General features: G+C 33.3%; 1 protein-coding gene across 1 annotated transcript; it reads left to right on the forward strand.

Annotated features, from left to right (window-relative positions):
- Window positions 1-4,869: 4,869 nt before the first annotated feature.
- Window positions 4,870-10,053, forward strand: LOC147810824 (uncharacterized). Its single transcript, XM_087162100.1, has one exon. The coding sequence runs from the start codon at window positions 4,870-4,872 to the stop codon at window positions 10,051-10,053; it is 5,184 nt and encodes a 1,727-aa protein (XP_087018226.1).
- The last annotated feature ends 15,695 nt before the right edge of the window (window positions 10,054-25,748 follow it).

Genomic DNA, 25,748 nt, shown 5'->3' on the forward strand with positions numbered 1-25,748 from the left:
TGTTGCCGTAGCTGTATGGCAAAGGTGTACCATAGCCTATGGAAAAATGTTTTTTCATAAGATGCGGCACATCTTAGTTTTATGGCAAAAATTTGCAATATAAAAGAATGCCATAGGATATTCCTAAGGGGTTTTGCCTATGGTAAAATTTTTCCATGTACGTATGGTAAAATTTTACCATACATGTATGGCAAAATTTTGCCAGATAAAAAATGCCATAGGATATTCCTATGGGGTTTTACTTATGGTAAAATCTTGCCATATACGTATGGCAAAATTTTGCCATACATTTATGACAAAAATATGCCATATAAAAAATGCCATTGGATATTCCTATGGGGTTTTGCCTATGGCTAAATTTTGCCACACATGTATGGCAAAATTTTGCCCTACGTATATGGCAAAATTTTACCATACGCAAAACGCCATAGGAATATCCTATGGCAATTTTTTATGGCAAACCTATGGCAAATTTTCCTAAGGGGCTGTTTTTAATAACATAAATGCCAACAAATCCTATTTTAGTTTATCGTTATTGTGAATTTTAGTTAATGTTGAAGCTTTTTGATTGCATGATCGTCAACAATTACAGTTATAGTTTATTATAATTGTTTATTTTAGTTAGCGTTGAAGCTTTTTAAATTCATAAGTGCCAACTGTACCAATTGGAACTTTTCATCATTGTATATTTTAGTTGATGTTGAAGCTTTTTAATTACATGACCGTCAACCGTTCCAATTTTAGTTTATCATCATAATATATTTTAATTAATGCTGTAGCCTTTTAATAGCATAACTGTTCCCCTTTAAGGGCGTAATCATTGTTCATTTTCATTAATGGCGAAGAATTTTGAATTCTGCGTAAGCGGATGAATTTTGCGTAAACAAAATACAATCTTTTATTTGCATACTCATTTAGCATCTCACATTATTATCTAAGCATGTGAAACATTGTATCCTGCATACGTTTGCTGACTGTATCGAATGAAATTATGCGCCAAACAATGAAACTAATATTCTAAAAGCTGCAAGGATTTTAGTGAAATTATTGCATCCTATGTGTTTTTGCACTCTGAATCGAATGAAATCATACGCAAAACAATGAAACTGATTTCTCAGAAGTTGCAAGGATTGTACAAAAAGTATTCTCATAACCTTATTCTTATTCTTAATTGTTATTCTATTCTTAAATTGTTGTACCTTCCTTACAGTTTTAACCAGTAGCAAATTGTTATACCTTCCTCGAGTTGTTATACTTTCTTCAAACTGTCAGTTCAGAATAAGAATTTTACGTTGACGAAATACAAACTTTTATTTATATACTTTTTTCTGCATTTGACAATACTATCTGAACAGGAGAAGCATTGACTCCTATGTACTTTTGCTCCCTGAATCGAATGAAACCATACACGAAACTTTGAAGCTAATATTATAGAAATTGAAAGGATTCGAATGCATAAAAATTATTATTGTAACAAAAGCATCCGAAAGAAATCAGTGCAGGAATTCCGCAGGCGGCATTTGTTACCTCTATAATTATCAACTTTCTCTACCACTATGACTTACATTTAATATTATTCTTATACAAAAATTTTTTGCTTTCACTTTCAATAGTAGACTGAAAAAAATATGCTTTAAAATGTTGCTAATTTTATTTTATTTTAGTAAATTTTGACTTTTATTAGCCTGCACTTCTTGCAATTTTAGTCACCATTAGCAACCTTGCCAGTGGTACACCTGATATATGCCTTATCACGTTGAACGCCGCGTCTGCCATCGGTGGCTGACACTGGAGTTTCCATTTAGGCCACGTCAGCCACCGGTGGCTGACACTAAAATTACATCTAGATCGCGAGATCCACCGGAGGCTGACGCTGAAAATAAATTTAGGCTGCGTCTGCCACCGCTTGCTGACGCTGACCTTTCACATAGGCTGCGAAAAACAGCTGGCTGACAGCGTATAACATGATATAGAACTATAATTTTACACTCTTTTATGGAATTGCAGAAAATTTATACAAAATTTACTTAATTATTGTGATTCTTGGTTTAATAAATTCAATTTAGTAGTATTTTATCCACCACTACTTCTACATAATTCGTAGGCTTATATAATTCACAACTTATGATGATCTTGCATGCTTGTAAAATAGAACGTTATCTTTTGCGGAAAGAATTTTTCTCTTAATATATTAACATAATACTTACCTGTTTTGATTTTTCATTATACGTTTAGCTACCACTTCGAAAAAGCTTTTGTGTAAAGAGTAAAAGTTGGCAGGTATGCACTGAGCCATCATCTCCTGCATCAAAAATCCTTCACGCGGTATATTATAATTAGTCTGCCCAGACTATTGAGAAAGTGAGCCTGTTGTGCGCATGAACTTAAATTCTACTTGCAAAGTACTCCATACTCATATATAGGTAGTTATCTTAGCATCAGCCCTGCGAGGGGCTCTAACTAATTCATCTTGAGTGGGAATGTATAATAAATCGTCGAAGGGCAATTGAATGGTGAAAGTTTGTATTAAGTAACATTTACTGAGAGAAAATTTAAAATAAGAAACGAGATTAAACAAACAAATTTAAGAGAGAGAAGAGGTTTTTGTGGCAGACTGTCTCGCCTCCCCCCGAAGTATTACCCCCGAGCTTCGCAGGTGCGCAGTAGCCTCATAGCCGCAGAGAAAGAGGAAAAATACATAATAATAAATGCGCAAAAAGAAATATATTTTTAAAGTACTTTACTTTACTTTTATTTACAAAAATTGGGCACCTGGGCCTCTTAGCGGCCCCTATCCCATACATCTAGAAATTTACAGAAAATTTATAGTAATAACATTTTGAATTTAGCAGTCGATGTGGTAGCTAATAGAAAAACAAGCACTTTGCTTGAGTAAATATAACATTTGAATATCTGATTCATCGAATCTAAGTTGACATATATAAATATAAACATAATTTGACATATATATACGTAAGTTGACATAAATAAATATTAACATAAATTGATACATATTTCACTAATTAACTTTCTATATTTTAACTAGCACATATTTAATTATGACATACATTGAAGTTCATTCGAATACATTGTGGTAGCCATGAAAAAAAAAATCAAGCCGTTCGCTTGTGAAATAATAAAAGAATGAAAAATTCAATATGACAAATTGACGTTTTTACATAACATTAGAAATATTGATTGTAGACTTTAATTTAAAATGAAAATATAACATGATTTGATATGTACAATAATTGATTTTTGAAAAATGAAGAACATAATTGATGAATATAGATAAATTATACCTTGATTCATGATAAAATAACATATTTGGAGAAAATGCAGTAAATATATTTTATCAGAGAAATATTGTTCCTTAAATACAATAGAATTTGCAAAAGAATTTAACGTGCATAAGTTGATAAATACATATGCATTAATTGGCTATATTTTCAGAAAATAAAATTTGATGTAATTTTATTTAACATAAGTAAAAGTCTACTGTGAAAAGTTCAGTGAATTTAACTTGAGAGTCTTGGAAATAAAAATAGAACTCACTGTGATTGAGATGTTTCCCCGATGATATCCCGCAGAAGACGTAGCACTTCTTCATTTTTGAGCAATTCCTGTAATTCTTTGATTAAAGACACTAATCGGTGAGCAAGTTTAGGCGTTGAATTTGATGTTGCTCGAGGGTTCCTTCTGTTGGGGCGGGTCTCGCACCCAGTATAGTTGGCTGTGTGGTTTTTGTAACAATTACAGCATTTTGGAGGTGTTGTTCTGTCTTTGTTGCATTCATGAGACCTGTGGTTTTCAGCGCATTTTACACACCTTATTTTTTTTTATTTATTTATTTTTTTTTTAAAGTAATTGAGAGAAATTTATCATATATATTTGAGATTTGAATCTGTAGTGGTTGAAAAGTGACTAAGATAGACCAATCATATTCATAAATTAAACAAATTTTTACTCATATATTTGCTACCACTTTCTTATTTTTATTGTATTTTGTATGAAATGGGTCTTTAGCAAATTGGTTTGCCTTTATAATGGTCAGATCAGACTACCTATGAAAAACCGTGTGCAATCTTTCAGTTGTACAAGGCGTTAACTGAGCCGTCACAGCTCATAACATTTAAAATATGTAATAAAATATTTTTTTGAATTTCTAAAATAATGAGGATAAAAATTATTAAGTTATACATATTTTACAGTGATGAATTTTTATCTCTCAACCGAGACGAGAGCGAAATGAATAAAGGGTTGAACAATATCTCTTTTCTTATATGCCTAACCATAACGTTATCCTTCTCAATCGTAAGTCCCATTGATTTGTGTTCGGTTTTATTCCGTTAAACGGGAAAAATTATTTAGCAAACGATGCCTTACTTGTATGGAGAGCATTGCCAGATACGAAAATCGATACAAGTACAAAATTTTATATTTTGTACAAAAAAAACCCTAATAATTTGTGAGACATTCCTATCGTCTCTGGATTGACGTCATTTGATTCAGCATAACGAATGTGGTAAGTTAAAATCCGAAGTGAAACTTTTAGAAATACGAACTGAAACTTAAATGTTAGCGCATGCGCGCATCCATTGGATAACCTCCCCCAAATACTTCTTGATTAGTTGGCTTTACGTACGAGATCTGGATGTAAGATGTTATGTTTGTCTGCTTGTTAATTGTATACCATTGATGTTGTTTTGTTGAATAAAATATGTTATTAAATAGTGCTGGTATTATCCTGGACCTTCGAAACAGTGACATTTAATGGCATCCCTGCCGGGATGATACATTACGAATTAATGTAAAAAACGAAAGCACTACGTACGCCAGCAAAACAACTACGCATTAAGTTAAGTTAAGATGGAGGCTTCTAAACAGGCACGTACTGCATTACGAGCATCTTTTACGAGAACTGCAAATAGGTTGGAAGCTCTCATAGCAGACACAGTTCTAGATTTTTTAGAAATAGAAATTTATTTGGAACGAATTACGGAGAAAAATCATCTATTACGACAATCACAAGACGAACATTTGAAACTTATGCAGAGTCTGAAATGCAGCCCAGAGGATTATACTACGGAATTCGAATCTTCTGAAGATTATTACGAAAGGTTTTCAGCACTAAAAGTTAAAACAAATAAGGTACTAGCGGTCAAGGACAAAATAGAAAACAATGCCGTTAATAACGTTTCCGAAGGAAGTTCCACTACGAACAGCTATAAGTTACCCGAATTGGAATTAATTAAGTTTGACGGGGATCCAAGGAATTGGCAGTCTTTCTGGAATCAGTTCGAAAAAATTCACAAAGACGAGAGAATGGATGATAGAGACAAATTCTCCTATTTACTACAAGCCACTACGCCGTCTTCAAAACCGAGAAGAATATTAGAAACGTTCCCCCTTACAGCCGAACACTATAAACAAGCCGTGGAATATTTAAAAGAAAGGTTTGGCAACGAAAGTGTATTGGTCCAGATTTATATCAAAGACTTACTGAAGTTGGTAACTGCTGATAAAACTGACTTATCTGTCCTATACGATGAACTACAAGGAAAATTACGAGCCCTACAAATCCTTGGACTAACGAAAGATAAATATTCAGATTTTTTATATCCGTTAGTTGAATCAGCAATACCACCGGATTTATTAATAGTGTACGAACGACAAAGAAATCAGTTTGAAAAAAAGGGTAAGTCTGATTTAGACTTAATAATAGATTTCTTAAGAATTGAAGTAGAAACTGAATCAAAACTAAAACTGGCAAAAGAATTTTCATGTGATAAATACGTGCCTAAGAGAAATAATTTTGATAAGCATAAAAATAAGTATTCAGTTCCTACTTCGCATGAATTGTTTACTGCAAATAGTAAATTTAAGAATAATGAACATAAGTCTATAAGAGTAAATAATTATGTATGTATTTTTTGTGATAAGTCGCATGCATCAGAGAGTTGTAAAGAAACAGCTTCTATGTCTTTAGAAATGAAGAGAGATATCATTAAGAAAACTAATGCTTGTTTTGTTTGTTTAAAAAAAGGACATAGAGCCAGCAATTGTAGGTCGAAACATGTTAAATGTTCAATTTGTAATAATAGACATTTTGAAATATTATGTCCAGATAATTCAAATAATAAAGTAGAACATGTTTCTACGGAAGAAAACCACGAAAATAAAACAAATACCTTAAGTAATCAATTACAACTCTCGGATGTATTGCTCCAAACTTTGGTCGTAAAAATATATAATGGTAAGAATTATAAGTTAATAAGAGCAATTGTAGACCAAGGTTCACATCGTAGTTATTTATGTAACGATGTTGCTAATTATATGAACTTAAAACCTATAAATGAAGTTAAGTTTAAACAATCATTGTTTAGTGGTATAGAAACTTCAGAAAGTATTCATAATGTGTATTGTATAGAATTAAGTAGTGTTGATCATAAATGTAAATATAAATTTCAAGTGTTAAGTCAAAATAAGATTTGTGCTGATATTAAACAAATTCCATATGGGCCATGGATTAGAGAGTTAAATAATTTGAATATTCGCTTAAGTGACTTAGAACGGAAAAAATACCCTGTTGAGAAAGAAATATTATTACTAATCGGAGCAGATATTGCGAGTAAAATACTGACAGGAAAAATAATAAATTTAAGTTCAGGCCTGTTGTGTATAGAAACGAAGCTCGGAAATTGCTTATTAGGCAGTTATTTATGCGATACGCCTACAACTACGAATGAAGCTTCTCTTTTTATTTCTTCTCTACTTATCAATGAAAGAAAAATCTCAGATTTATGGCGCCTTGATTTATTGGGTATCTCCGATCCTACGATGAGTCAGAATAAATGCGAATTAGAAAAAGAAACTCTTAAACATTTTGAAGAGACAATTAAAGTCAACTCTATGGGAAGATATGAAATCGCGTTACCTTGGATTACGGATAGTTCGCTTTTAACCAGTAATAAAAATATTGCACTTAAGAATGCGAAAAATTCCAAAAGGAAATTAATGGACTCAGGAAATTTTAATGCTTATTGTGAGGTCTTCGAAAATTGGTTATCTCTGGGAATTATTGAAATTGTGTCGGATAATAAATTGGAAAATGTTCATTTTTTGCCTCATAGGCCAGTGGTTAAAGAAAATTCAAATACTAAAATAAGACCTGTATTTAATGCTAGTGCTCGAATTGCAGGTAAACCGTCATTAAATGATTGTTTAGCCACGGGACCAAATTTAATCCAAATAATTCCATCGATTCTCAATAAATTTCGTAAGAATAAAATCGGTGTGACCTCAGATATTGAGAAAGCCTTTTGTATGATATCTATTCACCCGAAAGACACCGATTTTTTAAGGTTTTTTTGGTATGATAAAAACAATTCGGATAAATTGATAGAGTATAAACACAAAAGACTAGTGTTTGGCTTAACCACTTCACCCTTTTGTTTAGCCTTTACGTTACGATATCATTTAAATAGAGTTTCAGATCATTTAAGTCATACAGCTGAAATTCTTAAGAATTCCTTTTACGTTGATAATTGTGTGACTAGTTTAAGTTCAGAAACCGAAACTCGAAATTTTATTTTGGAATCACAAACGATAATGGCACAGGGTCTTTTTAATTTACGAGATTGGCAGACCAATGCATCAGATTTGATAAATAATTCTGAGAAGAAAGAAGTGTCCGTGTTAGGTCTCAATTGGAATACGGAAGGTGATACGTTATCTTGTAAAATAGAACCTGTTGATTATTCTGAACAATTAATTACGAAAAGATTTGTATTAGCAATGGCTCATAGGGTATTTGATATTATTGGATATACAGCACCTGTTATGTTGTTGCCTAAGATAATTTTGCAGGAGACTTGGAATTTAAAATTAAGTTGGAATGATGAAATTCCAGATAATTTGGCAAAGAGATTTAAACTCTGGCTCTCACAGTTGCATTTATTAGAGGACATTAAGATTCCTAGATGGCTAGAATTTGAACCATCTAATGTTGTATTTAGCTTACACTTATTTTGCGACGCCAGTAAATTAGCTTACGGATTTTGTATATTTTTAAGAATTGTTGTTAATGATATTGTTAAAATTCATTTGGTGAATGCTAAAAGCAGAGTAGCTCCTCTAAAGCCACTTACTATTCCTAGGCTGGAACTATTAGCCTGTTGTATAGGAGCTAGATCACTGTCATCCATACTTAAAGATCTTGCTTTTAATGAAGTTCAAATTTATTGTTGGACTGATTCGACCACAGCTCTGAGTTGGATTAAGCGTAATTTAAATTGGGGATTATTTGTATATAATCGCGTTAAAGAAATTCGCTCGGAAACTTCTCTTACCATGTGGCGCCACTTGCCAGGTAGCTTAAACCCTGCCGATCTTGCATCACGTGGCTGCACTGCTGAACAGTTAATTCAACGTCGTTGGTGGGAGGGACCGATTTGGCTCTACGATAAGGAAGAAAATTGGCCTAAATCGGAAGAAAACCCAAATGAAGAATTGGTTAATTCAGAGCTGCGTAAAACGGTAATAATTGCTTTAAATATGGATGATAGTGATCAATATTGGTATTGTAAATATTTTTCATCATATAAGAAAACTTTAAGGATGATAGCATGGATATATAGATTCTTTTATAACTGTAAACATAAAGATAAAAATTTGTCTAAGGTTTTAAGTGTAGATGAACTTTGTAAAGCTGAAATTTCTCTGATGTTATTAATTCAAAAGGATGGTTTTAAAGATGTAAATGATAATAAACTTAAGCAATTAAGACCATTTGTTGACCAAAATGGTGTTATAAGAGCTAAAACCAACCTTGATTATCGTGATGATACATCAGATTTCATCCATCCTATTATTTTACCTAATAATCATCCTGTAGTAAAATTGTTAATTTTAAGTTATCATGTGGATTATTTACATGCTGGTATTTCTCTATTGATGTCTCACTTAAGAGAAAATTATTGGATTTTGAAAAGTCGAAAGACTATTCGTAATTGTATTAAGCATTGTGTGAAATGTCAAAGATTTAAAGTTAAAAGATGTGAAGTTATGCCAGGAATTTTACCTAGTGATAGAGTAAATGATGCCGCAGTATTTGAGATAATAGGGGTTGACCTAGCAGGTCCACTGTACCTTAAGGATAAAAGAAAAGCATACATAGTTCTTTATACGTGTGCAGTGTATCGTGCAGTACACTTAGAATTAGTAACCCTTTTGACGACCGAAACATATTTTCAGTCCTTAAGACGATTTATTGCGCGACGAGGCAGACCCTCAGTTATATATTCCGATAATGGAACAAATTTCGTCGGCGCAGAAAAAGCTCTTCGTTTAATAGATTGGGATAAATTGAGCTCAAAGGTTGCAGAACAAAAAATACGTTTTAAATTCAATCCTCCTTTGGCAAGTTGGTGGGGGGGTTGGTGGGAGCGCTTAATCCAGATGGTGAAACAAATCTTACGTAAAATATTAGGACGCGCTACGCTCAACTATGAGGAGTTACTCACTCTCCTTTGTGATTGTGAAAGAATAATAAATACGAGGCCCCTCACTTACGTATCCGAAGATGTGTCCGATATTTCACCATTAACTCCCGAAATGTTCTTGCACGAGATACCTTCCTCAAGTGTAGTAGATATTGATCAGGTAGATAAGAAAAATTTAAGTAAACGAGCTAAATATCTCCAAAAAATAAGAGAATTACTTAGAGCTAGATTTAGGACTGAATATTTAGGGCAATTACGCCAACAATCGTTCAGAGATTATAAGGATAAACCGTTAAAAGTCGGGGAAATAGTTTTAGTCGAAGATATTAATAAGAAGCGGACATTTTCGAATTTAGCTAAGATATTAAAGGTGATTTCTGGCAGAGATGGCCACACAAGAGTAGCCCTTGTAAAGACAGAAAATTCAGAAATTTTAAGACCAGTTCAAAGACTGTTTAGATTAGAGCTGGAAAATGAGTATGTTGATGTAAGAGGAAATTCACTGAAAATAAGTAGCAGTGGAAGAATTGTTAAACCTATTGTACCGTAATATTTTGTAAACTGTATGATTCATTAAGTATTGTTTATGTTAAATATTTTGTATGATTGTTTATTGAGGTGTTTTTCTTTCATTTATATAGAAAATTTTATGTCTAAAAATTAGAAGTTTGTTGAGTATAATTACAGGTATTCTACTCAAGGTGGGAGGAAATGTGGTAAGTTAAAATCCGAAGTGAAACTTTTAGAAATACGAACTGAAACTTAAATGTTAGCGCATGCGCGCATCCATTGGATAACCTCCCCCAAATACTTCTAGATTAGTTGGCTTTACGTACGAGATCTGGATGTAAGATGTTATGTTTGTCTGCTTGTTAATTGTATACCATTGTTGATGTTGTTTTGTTGAATAAAATATGTTATTAAATAGTGCTGGTATTATCCTGGACCTTCGAAACAGTGACATAAACTACACCGGCATCAATACCTTATATGCCTAAATAACAGTACCGACGTTTCTCCTCCGCCTCATCCCTTCTCGGAAACATTTGTTAAACAATTTTTTGAAAACTTACTCAGAAAACAGTACTACTTTAAAGAGAGAGAGAGAGAACATTTTTTTTAAAAATTACTTAAAAACGTGAACTTAATAGCTATAATTTTTAAAGTTCAGCTTCAATTTTTTTGTCTTATATTAAATTATACATTTGATAAACAAAAAAAAAATTTCAGTAGCTACCACTTTGTAAAATCAAAGAGATTTTATAAGAAAAATTAAAACAAAGTAACATGAGTTTTCCAGTAACATATATGTTTCCAAATGTTTATGCAGCATTCGTTAGCTATATAATATGCTGGTGAGTGCTTACAATTGAAAAGGAAATTAGTAACACCGTAATTGCTATGTTATTTTCTTATATGACGTTTATCCTCCCTTTTTGTGTGTTAACTACTCTACATCAGTCGCACCACTTCATATCATCTATATTCATGATGAATTAATCAAGCCAAATTGATGAAAACATTTTATTGCGTAATAAAAAAAGAATTAAAGTCGAACATTTTTTATCTTCATTTTTTCACTGATGAAAACAATTAAATACACAAATGCTTTTTCTGCAATAAAAAAAATCAAACCAAATACCAAACTTGGCCAAAATATCCATCGATATGAAACCATAATACGAACAAACAAAAATAGGTACAACCTGAACCCGAAATAAGAAGACAGGTCACTTGTCCAGCAGAGCAGATAATCGACGCCTTATCAGTCAGAGAAATTCATGCCTAATAGGGTGTATATAACAAATATACAACTCTCGTTTCAACCTTTCACACTGTTAATCAGGTTCCTGTGGCAATCAAACCCACTCTTGCACAAAGCACTGATGGACGTTGGAGCTGGTAATCAAGATGCAATTGAGCGTCCAAGGTCGTCCCATATATGAACAATTAGATTAAGGTCAGGGGGCATCGCTGGCCACAACAGTCGTTGAATATCCCTTGAATTCGTTGAATACCATTGAACAGTTGAGGTATTCGCCTTGTCCACCAACTGAGCTCTGTGCGGACGTTAGTTATTGCCCATAAATATGGAATTTGGCCCAGATGCTCCACATTAAAGTACCGGTTAGGGAAAAAAATCTCGTCCTTGTAGCCGCTGAACTGTCAGAGTACCTTTATCGAACACATGACGGTTGGTATGTCATAATGCCTGCTCGCACCAAACGGTCACCTCGGTCATAGCGGTCTTTTTTGACAATGTTAAAAGACCGGTATCAACTCCCTGACTCTCTTCAGAAGAGAACGTGTTTTGAGTCTCTGTCCAGGCTGAATCGCTACTCATCACTGCAGAGAATCCGTCCCCAATCATTCTCTTTCCAAGACAGGTACTCTCGGCGCCGGTCTTCTTTGTGGTTCACTGTCGATGGGATGCAAACTACAGGGCATCTGGCATGCAGGTCACCTGCATTAAATCTCTAGACGACTTTTACTTATGAAATGGATGTTCCAGTTGAAATGCAATGTACACTGTATATTACATAGGTTGTGAGACAGTTGTGTCGCTGTTGAGGAATCCATTTTGGCTAGAAGTCTCAAATAACTGTCTTAAGACAGCGTTGTTGCGTATTTCCCTATTTTTTGTTACATTGCAGCTGAGTATTCGTATGGGGTTAATATAAAAAATCATTAAATTTGTGCTGAACACCACAAAATCAAGCACGAAGCTGAAAGGCATATTACATAATGAACAAAACTGAAATAATTATTTGTTGCCTTCCCCGGAGACTGTACGTTATTAAATTATCAAAACAAAGCTTTTTTTCTCTGTTGTTCTGTCCCTAAAAATAAATATTAACTGCATTCAATATCACTTTGCATGATACGGTTGCTCGAGATCAACTCACGGTGGATCATAAGTTACCATTATTAAGTACTTTTCTCCTTTCACAATTTGAAGGTCTGCAGGGATCCCCAACCTTTTTGTACCTAAGAGCAAATACCAGAATATCGGTCGAATGGCGGGCACCTTTATTTTTTCAAGATAAATTTATGGTTGATAGAAGAATTAATATAAGATTGGTTGGTAAAAGAATTTACAAAAAAGGTGATCAAAAGATCGATGATAATATTAAATTGTTCAAAGCGCTTTTCAAATTGATCTTGAAGCAATTGGAGGTCTATGACAAATGTTGATAAGCCAATTTCACTCTCCCATATCATTTTTTTTCATGTTTGGAAAATGCACAAGAGACTTCATTTTCAAATGTTATATCCACAAAGCTAGCTTAGCTCTGAACGAGTTTAACCCCTTGGGGACGGGTGATTTAGAAAAGCATTCTTACAAATTCAGAGTCACGTTGTAATTAAATAAAAAACGGTAACTTAAATGTAGTCGTTTCTAATTTGACAGACTTACTTTGCTTTTGCTTTAATTATTGTTAGTTTAATCACATATATAATCAATGTAAATTCAAAGTATAACTAAATAGTTTTATTTTGAACAAAGTAATGGTGAATTAAATAAATCAAACAACTATAACTCCTCCCACAAATAAACTACTAAAGAAATACTTTGATTACCAGTTTTATCTTTTTACCCTGATTAATACGGTTTTATGCTGTCACGTATTTGTGACAGTCGGCGCGAAAGGGTTAAAGCCCCTGTCATTCTTGCTATATGTCTGCCCTTTCCCTGCAGCTCCAAGTTTAAATTATTTAGCTTTTCCATTATGTCCGTTATGAAAGACAAATGTGCTAGCCAGAGAGAATCTCTTAGTTCTAAAAACATTTGATTTTTGGTTGAAGGATAATTTTTTATTTCTTCAATTAAAGTAGAAATCTATCAAGTACTTTACCTTTACTGAGCTAGTGTACTTATGTATGTATTTGCATAGCATAAACTTTGCATAGCATTTTATGGGAAAATGGAAAACAAATATTCTATCGTTGGACAGCGGGCGCACATAGACCAATCGATGGGCGCCATGGTGCCCGCGGGCATAGGGTTGGGGATCCCTGAAGGTCTATAACCATCAAAACTAAAAAATGAAATTTATTTGTTACCAGTTTTTACTCCGATGTGCTGCCAAGATGAGACAATCTAGCGTGACCCACCGTTGGGTCACCCCCGCGTGAACGTGTTAAACTTAATTTTTATGGTCTTACATTAACATACCCTCCAACTGCTACGGAATTTCCGTAGTTTCAGAAATCTTCTTTTCAGACAGTAGCAAAATTAATGTCTTAATATTTCAAAAAAATTAATTTTAGCGTAACTTGTCCTCTATTACTTATAAAAGTGCAGGCCATATGGCTAGATTCTTAAATTCTGATAAAAGTTTTATGAGAGATCCATTTGCTTTAAAAATTTCTACTTTGGTTCGCTACCACTAGAAAGAATTATTTTCAGAATCCTCATAAGTTGGAGGGTATGCATTAAATTATAAAGAAGAATAAAATTTCAGTAGCTACCAGTTTGTAAAATCAAAGAGATTTTATAAACAAAATTAGAACCAGCTCAGCCGTAGTATGCCTTAGAGCCCTCATCCAATAATCATGTATTTGCTAGCAATATAATATGCTGGTGAGTACTTATATTTGAGAATGAACTTTTATGAAATCGTACACATGTTACTTACCAACGCTTTAATTGTTATATTATTTTCGTATACGACGTTTATCTTCCCAATACCAAATCAAATAACCTACATTTTCGTGTGTTAACTATTCTAGATCAGTTACACCACTTCGTATCATCTATATTCACGATGAATGGGACAAATCAAATTGCCTAAGACAATATTGCTTAATATAAAAAAAAAGGAATTAGGTGGGGAAAAAATTTTCTTCATTTTTACACTGGTGAAAACAATTAAAAACACAAATGCTTTATTTGCAATAAAAAAATCAAAGCAAATAATATCAAACTTGGCTAAAATATCATTCGACACCGGCATCAATTCCTTATATGCCTAAATAACAGTATCGAAGTTTCTCCTCCGCCTCACTCCTTTCTCGGAAAAATTTGAAAAAAAAATTTTTTTTTAAAAACTTACTTAGAAAAGAGTACTTAATAGCTTAAAGCAGCAATTTTTTAATTTCAGCTTAAACATTATTTTTATTGCCTTTCCTTAAATTATAAATTTGATGAACGAAAAAGAGTAAAATTTCAGTAGCTACCACTTTGTAAAATCAAAAAGATTTTATAATTAAAATGAAATCCAGCCCTACCTTAATTCATCCAGGAGTGCCTTCTACGCCTTAAAAGCACTTTTAAATACAAAATTCAAATCTAAACCTGTCAAATAAAAGAACAATATACCTACGCTAGCCCCGCTCTAACCACTACCAGTGATAATTTAAAGAAATAAATTTTCATACACAGAATGCAAATCCTTAAGATACATGACTGGTGCCCCAAGAGCTATCAGCCCCAGACTGCTAAGGAAGGATCTAAACATAGAAGAAATTAACTGCTTCGTTGCCAAACTCAACAGTAATTTCTATAGCGATGCTAAAAACTGTTCGGTTTCGAATTTCAATCATTTGCTAGACATCAGCTTAATAGACGACAACATTAAATATGGATCAGTAGCCGGATCAGATTGTATCATATCTAATATTACAATTGATAGTACCAATGTTATTTAACTCATATATACTATTGACCCTGGGGATCCCTCCATGGGTGAAAGCCCTTATATAGCAAGACGGAAAAGAGAAAAACCTGGTACGTAAAACATTTCATTCCAGCATTTTTTTCGAAAAGAATGAAATATCTGTAACTATCAAGATTTCTTTTATAATTCTGGCATATATATAAAACTGCTTCTTTTCCAAGATAAAGTAGATATTGTTGAAAAATTTAAAAAAAGAATAAGTAAACTCCTCCCCAAAACTAGCTATAACTGAAATGGTTTTACTACCAGCCTTTCCTCTTTTCCGTCTCGCTTTCACCCCTGGATCCCTCCCCCGTTAATTTTGTACCAGTATAAGCTTATTCCATCATGACTTATGAGCATAGAACAAACCAGTATAAGGTGAATCGGTTGGTGGCACTACGCGCCAAATTCCGAGGTACTCTATATATCCAGCATCCTTTCCATAATTTGTCTCATTCATCTGTTCCAATAATTAAGTATTTGCTAGCAATATAATATGCTGGTGAGTAGTTATATATGAGAAGGAAATTTTATGAAATCGTACACATGTTACTTACCAACACATTAATTGCTATGTTACTTTCGTATATGACGTTTATCCTCCCAATACCAAATCATATAACCTACCTTTTTGTGTGTTAACTACTCTACATCAGTCACACCACTTCGTATCATATATACTCACGATGAATGGGACACATCAAATTGCCGAAGACAATGTTGCCTAATAATGAAAAGAAAATGATTTGGATCGGAAAATAATTTTCTTTGTTTTCACACTGGTGAAAACAATTAAAAACACAAAAGCTTTTTTTTTTTAAATAAAAAAAATCAGAGCAGATAATTCCAAAGTGATCCAAAATATCATCCGATATGAAACCAGTATATGGAAAAACAAAGATACGCTCAACCTGTACCCAAAATAAGGAGACAGGTCACGTGTCTAGCACAGCAATTAATCGACACCTTATAAGTCAGAGAAAGCCATGTCTAATAGGGAGTATATAACAGATGCACAACTCTCGTTTCTACCTTTCCCACTGTTAACCAGGTTCCTTTGGCAATCAAGCTCACTCTTGCACTTAGCACCAATGGTCGTTGGAGCTGGTATACGAGATGCAATTGAGCGTTCAAGGGCGTCCCATTTATGAACAATTAGATTAAGGTCAGGGGTTATCGCAGGCCACAACAATCGTTGAATATCCCTTGAACTCGTTGAATATCATTGAATATGTCCACCAACAGAGCTCTGTGTGAACGTTAGTTATTGCCCATAAATACGGAATTGCTCCACGGTAAAGTACCGCAAAGGGAACAAAAATCTCGTACTTGTTGCCGCTGAAGTGTCAGAGTACCTTTATCGAACACATGAAGGACGGTATGTCATAATGCCTGCTAGCACCATAAGGACACCTCGGTCATAGCGGTCTTTTACGACAATGTTAAAAGACCGGTATCAATTCCCAAATTCTCTCTTCTTTTAATTGACAGCACTTTTTTTCAATTTTAGTCGCCAGTAACAACCGTATGTCAGTGGTACATATACCCTAAATATGGGTTAATGCCCTACGACTTTGTTTTTAAAGAGCCACATTTTGCATTCTTGTATATTAAGAGAATTTTTTTGCTAACAGAATCTTCCAGTAGACATAGTACTCAACTATTTTGGTATTTCATTACACATTTAGCTACCACTTCGAAAAATCTTTTTCAGTAAAGAGTAAAAGTTAGCTGGTATGCACTGAAGTCATCAGCTCTTAAACCAGAGAGCCTCCACACAGTATATTATAAGTAGTCTGCGCAGACGATGAAGAATGTGAACCTTTTGTGCGCATGAACCCAAATTCTATTTTAAAAGTAATTGAGAGAAATTTATCATATATACTTGAGATTTGAATCTGTAGTGGTTGAAAAGAGATTAAGATAGACCAATCATATTCATAAAATAAAAAAGTTTTTAGACATATATTTCTACTACTTTCTTATTTTTACTAGATTTTGTATGAAATAACTCTTTCGTAAATTGGTTGCTTTATAGTGGTCAGATCAGACTACCTATAAAAAACCATGTGCAATTTTTCAGTTGTACGAGGCGTTAACTGAGCCATCACCGCTCATATCGTTTAAAATATATAATATTTTTTTAAATTCCTGAAATAAAATGTGGATAAAAATTATACATATTTTAGAGTAATGAATTTTTATGTGTCAACGGAGGTAAAAACGAAGTGAATAAAAGGTTGAACAATGTCTCTTTTTTTACATGCCATCCCATAACGTTGTCATTCTCAACCTTAAGTCCCATCGATTTGAGTTCGGTTTTATTCCTTTAAAAGGAAAAAAATTATTCAGGACACAATGCTTTACTTGTATGAATAGCATTGTCACATACGAAAATTGATACTAGTACAAAAAAATTTTTTTTACCTAAAATCCTAATAATTTTTGAGACATTCCTATCGTCTCTGGACTGGCATCATTTGATTCAACATAACGAAATTACGCCGGCATCAATACCTTATCATACCCTCCAACTTATGAGGATTTTGAAAATAATTCTTTCTAGTGGTAGCGAACCAAAGTAGAAATTTTTAAAGCAAATGGATCTCTCATAAAACTTGTAAAAGAAATTAAGAATCTAGCCATATGGCCTGCACTTTTATTAGTAATAGTGGACAAGTTACACTAAAATTAATTTTTTTTAAATATTAAGACATTAATTTTGCTACCGTCTGAAAAGAAGATTTCTGAAACTACGGAAATTCCGTAGCAGTTGGAGGGTATGCCTTATATGCCTAAATAACAGTATCGAAGTTTCTCCTCCGCCTCATCCCCTTCTCGGAAAAATTTGTAAAACGATTTTTTGAAAACTTACTTAGGAAAGAGTACTTAATAGCTTATAGCAGTAATTTTTTTTTTGAGTTCAGCTTAAACTTCATTTTTATTGTCTGATATTGTATTTCATGAAAACAAAAAAGAATAATATTTGAGTAACTACCACTTTGTAAAACCAAAGAGATTTTGTAATTGAAATGAAAAGTAGCTTTTTTTCAAGCGCTAATTCCAAGCATTTTATAAGTTTATCAAGTATTTCCTAGCAGTATAATATGCTGCTGAGTACTTATGAATGAGAAGGAAAAAAAATTAAGAAATTCACATGTTACTTCCCAACACATTAATTGTTATGTTATTTTCTTATATGATGTTTATCCTCCCTTTTTTAAGTGTCAACTACTCTACATCAGCCACACAAGTTCGTATCATCTATATTCACAATAAATGCGACAAATCAAATTGCCGAAGACAATGTTACCTAATAAAAAAGGATAAAGGTCGAGAAAAAATTTTCTTCACCCTTGTGAAAACGAAGATACAACTGTTTTGTTTTAAATTTAAAAAAATCAAAGCTAATAATACCAAACTTGGCTAAAATATCATCCAATATAAAACCAATATTTAGGAAAACAAAAATAGGCACAACTTGCTCGCTAAATAAGGAGACAGGTCACTTGTCCAGCTCAGCATTTAAAAGACACCTTATCAGTCAGAGAAAACTATGTCTATTAGGGTATATATAAAACATACACAACTTCCATTCCAACCTTTCACACTGTTAACCAGATTCCTGTGGCAATCAAGCTCACTCTTGCACTAAGCACCGATGGTCGTTGGAGCTGGTATTCGAGATGCAATTTAGAGTCCAAGTGCGTCCCATATCTGATCAATTGGATTAAGGTCAGGGTACATCGCAGGCCACGCCAATTGTTAAATATCCCTTGAACTCGTTGAATATTATGGAATAGTTGAAGTATTCGTCCATTCCTTCAACTGAGCTCTGTGCGAACGTTAGTTATCGCCTATAAATATGGAATTTGTCCCAGATGCTTCACGGTAAAGTATCACATAGGTTACAAGAATCTCGTCCTTGTACACTTTTTCGCATTCACCTAAACAAAGTTTGCTTTTCCCATATTTCATAAATATATATATCTATCGGTTATTTTAATATTGTGATTGTCAAAATGTTTTTTACTCAAATGTTAAAATAGAAAATTTGTTACAACATGAAATATTTGGGTAAAAACTCTGCTTAAAAGAAGGAAAAGTTCACATGTTTGTCAGAGGGTATGATTTTATTTGATGTTTGTACTAATGTAAGCACTAAATTATTAAAAATGAATAATGATGCTTTCCTTAAACAGCCCATTGGGGGTCAGGTATAGATAGACTACACACTCTCGTGACCAAAGGCAAGATGATGGCAATGTGGTCAGCATTTTCGCACCGACTGGTTTTATTTTCCAGAAAAGCTGGTTAGGCTTCAAGCCGCCACGGGGGGATCGAAATCCAGTTCTTCAGAATGACAGTCAAGTAGTTGAAATAGTGTTACGGAATATTTCATTTTTAGACTTAAAGAGATAGTTGATTTGATTTTCTATTTCATTCATAAATTCCATAATTTAATTTTAACTACCACTACCAATAAATAAATTAAACATACATATATACCTGCCATCAATACTGGATTTACCAGTTTCGGAAGATTTTAATTTTATATTTAAAGTGGTAGTGAAACCCATGTATTTAAATTAACCCTTTCTGAATTATAATAGTAATATTAAATTATTTTGATCACCACAACACATAATCATTTACAACAAATGTAAAAAACATAAAAAATAGCATACCTGCCATCTTTCAATTTTTTTCCGAGGGCGGATTATTTAAGTGGTAGTAAAATAATAACCAAAAACAATATTACTAAAATAATATTTATATTTCGATCAAGTAGTTAAAATCCGCGCTAACGCTTTTTTTTAAATATATTTTGCATATTTATTTACATGTAGAATATAGTATTGGTCAAACTCATTTATAATTAATTTTATAAATCAAAAAGTTTAATGGAATAACATCAGATTTGCAACCTCTTAAAATATGAAAATAAAATCTTACAATAAAACTGAAAGTGTTGGCAACTATGCAATAGCGAATTTCAACCTGATCAACCTAGAAGCATATTTTTGAGTAAGATAGTTATTCGGTAATTTTTTCACTACTGCTTGGAAATTCCATTCTTTGAAAAAGTGAAAGTTGGAAGCTATAATATTTTCAATATTAGAATATTTTTGCATTTTTGTTATAATAATTTATGTGTAGAGGTTGTCAAAGTCCTTTATAATTATTATTTTAATTCAAAAATTTTGAAGTGATTACATGAGTTTAGCGACCACTTTATATATAATCTTACGGAAAAACTGGAAGAGTTAGTTTAGGACAGACAATTAAAACCTCTGCACCAAATGTGGAAAAATATCAAAACAAAACAAATAAGTATATTAAAATATATTCTCAATATTTGTTTGAGACTCTTATTTAGAGAGCTCTTTTCTGAAAATCTCTGAAAGATATCTACAACCTCATGTTGCAGTCAAAGTTCACTAAAGACGATGCTTTCAATTATTTATTTTTTAAGAGTTGAAAGTTAAAGTAGAAAAAAGGATATTTATGAATTGACTAAGCATCTCAAACAAACTCATGTTTCAAAGTTATTAAATTTTTATGGCTTAAAATTTATATAAACTTAAACAAAAAACATAATAGTTAATTTATTGAAAATAATTCCATCATTTATAACTGGCGAATTCGTTTTTTCACATAATAATATGAGTAGGGATCATTTCGATTGATGATAAATTTTCTTCATCGATCAGGATTTTATGACGTCAATACAGGTGGCCATTTCCGCACGAAGAAAATGACACTGACTAAAATTAAAATGTTTGTAAAAAAACATGTACCTTCGATAACCTTTTGAAGTCAAAGGAGGTGACCTCTAAGAACGACCGACCTACATTAACGACCATTTTACTATTGAATCGAGCGTGGTCGTTTCTGAGAAGTTTCACTGTATCACTATAGATATAAATGCAAAATATTGGCGTTAAATATAAAACTGAAATATAAAACTAAAATATAAAATTGGGGTTCGATTCCCCGTTTCGGCCTTAAGCCCAACGAGATTGTCTGCAAAGTAAAAGCGGTCGGTGCTAAAATGCTGACCACATTTCCACCATCATGCAGTCTTTATATATACCATACTCCAGTGTTTCTCAAACTTATGACTTTAGTGTACCCTTTCTAAATTTTTAGTAACGCTATGTACCACTGATAAAAAAAAGAATGTATTTTTTACTATAAAAAAAATTGCACAAAAGTTAAAAATCACAACTAGCTGTGGACACCACTAATTATTAACTGTTGACTTTGCAAAAAATAGCCAATGGAAAAATACGTAATCGTAAATTTTCATGGCTAGCTTTGTTTTTAAATAAAACTTTTAGAAATTTTCGTTTGTTGCAAGATATCTCGCATAAGAACGCATACCCCCGGTAAACTGTTCCCGTACCCCTGGGGGTACGCATACCACACTTTTGGAAACACTGCCATACTCCAATGGTGTGTACAAGGAATGCTTTATTATTCATATAAAATGAGTTAGTGACTACATTAGTTCAAATAAAAGCATATCCAAGCATATCAAATAAAACCACAGTTCAAATAAAAGCAAAAGCTGTCAGGCATGTGAACTTCACCTTATGCCGAGATTTTCCCAGATATTTAAAGTGGTAACAAAATTTCTGTTTTTAACATTTGAGTAAACACGAATTTGACCCTCACAATATGAGAATAACTGAAAGATACATGTAAAAGAAAATGTAGGAGAAGCATGCAGTGTTTAGGAGATAACAAAATTTTAAGAACTCTTTCTTTCTTCATTCTTCTTTAAGTGCCATTTTAAATAATGTGGACAGCTATAACTTTCAGATTGGAAGCTTTGCCCTCCAACAATTAACGGATTTCCACAGTTTTAGGAAGCATGTTTCTTAGTAGTAGTTAAGCTGATTTGACTGAAAAGAATTTTAGTTACTGGTACGTACAGTTTTTGTAAAAAGTCAAGTGGAAAAATGTATACATTTAGAAGATCAGAGAATTGTTTTAAACCTAATTGTTTACACCTGATATATACCTTAATAAGATGCCCTAAATATTGGTTAATGCCCTACCACTTTATTTTTAAAAAGACACATTTTGCATGCCTGTATAATGGGACGTTTTCTTTCGCGGACGGAATTTTCCAGTAGAATTAATACTTACCTATTTTAATATTTCATTATACATTTAGCTAACACTTAGAAAAATCTTTTTTGAAAAGAGTAAAAGTTGACGCGTATGCACAGAGCCATCACCTCCTACACCAGCAAGCTTCCACACGGTATGAAATAAGTTTTCTGCGCAGACTATTGAGAAAGTGAACCTGATGTGCGCGTGAACACAAATTCTATTTTAAAAGTAATTGTGAGAAATTTATCATATATATTTGAGATTTGAATCTGCGGTGGTTGAAAAGTGAATAAGATAGACCAAACATATTCATAAATTAAACAAATTTTTAAACATATATTTGCTAACACTTTCTTATTTTTGCTGGATTTCATGTTAAATGGTTCTTTCACTTATGAGTTTACCTTCATCGTGGTCTGATCGGACTTCCTACAAAAAAGCGTGTTCGAGCTTTCAGTTGCACAAGGCGCAAACTGAGCAATCACACGCTAGCAATATAATATGCTGGTGAGTGCTTATAATTGAGAACCAAATATCATGAAATCGTACACATGCATCTACTTATTGTTATGTTATTTCCTAACATGGCATTTATCCTCCCTCTACCAAATCAAATAACCTGTTTGTGTGCTAACTACTCTACATCAATAATACCTCTTCGTATCATCTTTATTCACGATGAATGGGACAAATTAAATTGCCAAAGACAATGTAGCCCAATAAAATAAGCATTTAAGTCCGAAATTTTTTCTCATGTTTACACTGGTGAAAACAATTAATGACAAACATACTTTTTTTGTCATAAAAAATAATACCAAACTAGTCCAAAATATCATTAGACACCGGATTCAATACCTTATATGCCTAAATAACAGTATCGACGTTTCTCCTTCTCCTCACCCCTTCTCGGAAAAATTTTGCAAAACAATTTTTTGAAAACTTTCTTAGAAAAGAGTACTTAATACATACCTGCCAACTTTCACTCATCCGATAATGGATTTTCAGAGTGGTTGTAAAACTATAAACGAAAAAAAAAATCTGACTCAAAATTAATTTATATTTTGATCCCGTTGAAATTCGCTTGCGCATGAACTTGAACTGGGGTAGTGTACAGAGTGCCTGTCCGCGAAGCGGACAATTGACTCCTTCATCTGTGGTGATGCCCGTGGGCGCCTGTAATGTTGTCGATGAGAAGTGTAGAGTGGCGAGCGAAAACGCAGGAGCGGAAGTCAGGAATTAGTTTATACTAAGAGTGAAGAGGCTTGCGCATGGATTATTATGCTTTGATATATTTATTGTAATTATTTATGTATGTAGTGGTGGTCAAACTCATTTATAATTATCATTATAATTCAAAAAGTTAATTGGAATAACCCGAGTATTGCTACCACTTTAAATATAAAAATGAAATCTTCCGGAAAATCCGGAAGAGTTGGCAGGTATGCTTAATAGCAGTAGATTTTCAAGTTCAGCTTCAACTTCATTCTTATGATGTTAATTAAATTATAAGTTGGATGAACAAAAAAGAATAAAATTTCAGTGGCTACCACTTTGCAAAATCAAGGAGATTTTATATATAAAATGAAACACAGCCATCAATGTATCCATTAAGCTCGTATTCCTCAATCTAGTATTTACTAGCAACAATATATGCTGGTGAATACTTTTAATCGAAAAGAAAATTTTTTCGAATCATAAGCATGTTACTTACCATAACTTTATTTGCTATGCTGTTTCTTAAATGACGTCTTTTCTCCGAATATCAATTCAAATAGCTTACCTTTCTATGTGTTAACTACTCTACATCGGTCACACCACTTCGAATCATCTATATTCACGATAAATGCAACAAATCAAATTTCCGATGACAATGTTGCCTTACACGTTCACGCCGGGATGACCCACTGGTGGGTCACGCTAGATTGTCTCATCTTGGCAGTTCACCGGAGTAAAAACTGGTAACAATAAATTTCATTTTTTAGTGTTTTTCCGGGAATAATAAAAATCCATAACTACCAACTGTTTTTAAGGGATGCAATTTTTAATTATTAACTTTTCTTCTTCGCCGCGATAAATTTCCTTACAGTGAATTGTTATTGTGGAGAATAGATTAACTTCTCCCAAATATTATCTAATATGGAAATAGTTCTTCTACCAGTATTTTCTCTTTACCCGTACCAGTTTTTTTCACTTTTCCCGGCGTGAACGTGTTTAGTAAAAAATAATTTAGTTCCGCGGCCATATAAAGTGTTTGACCTTCAGAACGAAAGAAGAGACTTATGCCTGTCGGCCATCGCTTCTCCATCTCATCTTTTGGACTGCATTGGTGCCTCTGTGAGGCAAATGATGAGTGATGGAGTGACTGTCTATGACTTGCTGATACGACTTGATCATCTGGACTTGGTCTAGGGCTCTAGACCAAGAGGATAAGTAACAACGATAACAACAGGATTTAGTTTCAATTTTTTTCTCTTTTATTTACACTGGTGTGAACAATTAAAGATGCAAAGATTTTTCTGCAATAAAAAAAATCAAAACAAATAATGCCGAACTTGGCCAAACAATCATCCGATATGAAACCAATATATGGAAAAACAAAAATCGGCACAACCTGAACCCGAAATAAGGACACAGGTCACTTGCCCAGCATAGCAATTAATCGACACCTTATCAGTCAGAGAAAATCATGTCTAATAGGGTGTATATCACAGATACACAACTCTCTTTTCTAACTTTCACACTGTTGGCCAGGTTCCTGTGGCAATCAAGTCCACTCTTGCACTAAGCACTGATGATCGTTGGAGCTGGTATTCAAAAGGCTATTGAGCGTCCAAGGGCGTCCTACGTATGATCGATTAAATTAACCCGTTTTGTCCCGAATTTATATATGGAAATGATACAAAAAGTGGTTTTATGGAAAAAGTGGTTTAATATATTATGGAAATTAATTGGTTTTTCCACTGCTATGGCATTCAAAAAGTCTTTGATGAATCAATAAGTACTTGTTTCTTAGAATTCTATATCTAATCAGAAATAACTAAATCATAGTGGTATCTGAGAATCTTTTAATTTACCCAGATAAATGAAAATGCTGAAAAAAGTTTCCCACCACAATGAATGTCTTTGAAAAAAGGAACTGTCCTAAATATATGACGCTGGGCGTTAACCAGTTAAGGTCACGGGACATCGCAGGTCACTTCAATCGTTGAATATCCCTTGTACTCGTTGAATATCATTGAATAGTTGAAGTATTCGCCCTGTCCACCAACTTAGCTCTGTGTGGACGCTAGTTATTGCCTATAAATATGGTATTTGGCCCAGGTGCCTGCTACCTGCTCGCCCATAATACCTGCTCGCACCTGAAGGCCCCCTCGGTCATAGTGGTCTTTTTCAACAATGTTAAAACACCGATATCAACTCCCTGATTCTTTTCAGATGAGAACACGTTTCGAGTCTC

Source organism: Parasteatoda tepidariorum, chromosome 4, assembly GCF_982258835.1.
Source record: "Parasteatoda tepidariorum strain Cologne lab strain chromosome 4, Ptep-v5.0, whole genome shotgun sequence".
NCBI classification, from domain to species: domain Eukaryota; kingdom Metazoa; phylum Arthropoda; class Arachnida; order Araneae; family Theridiidae; genus Parasteatoda; species Parasteatoda tepidariorum.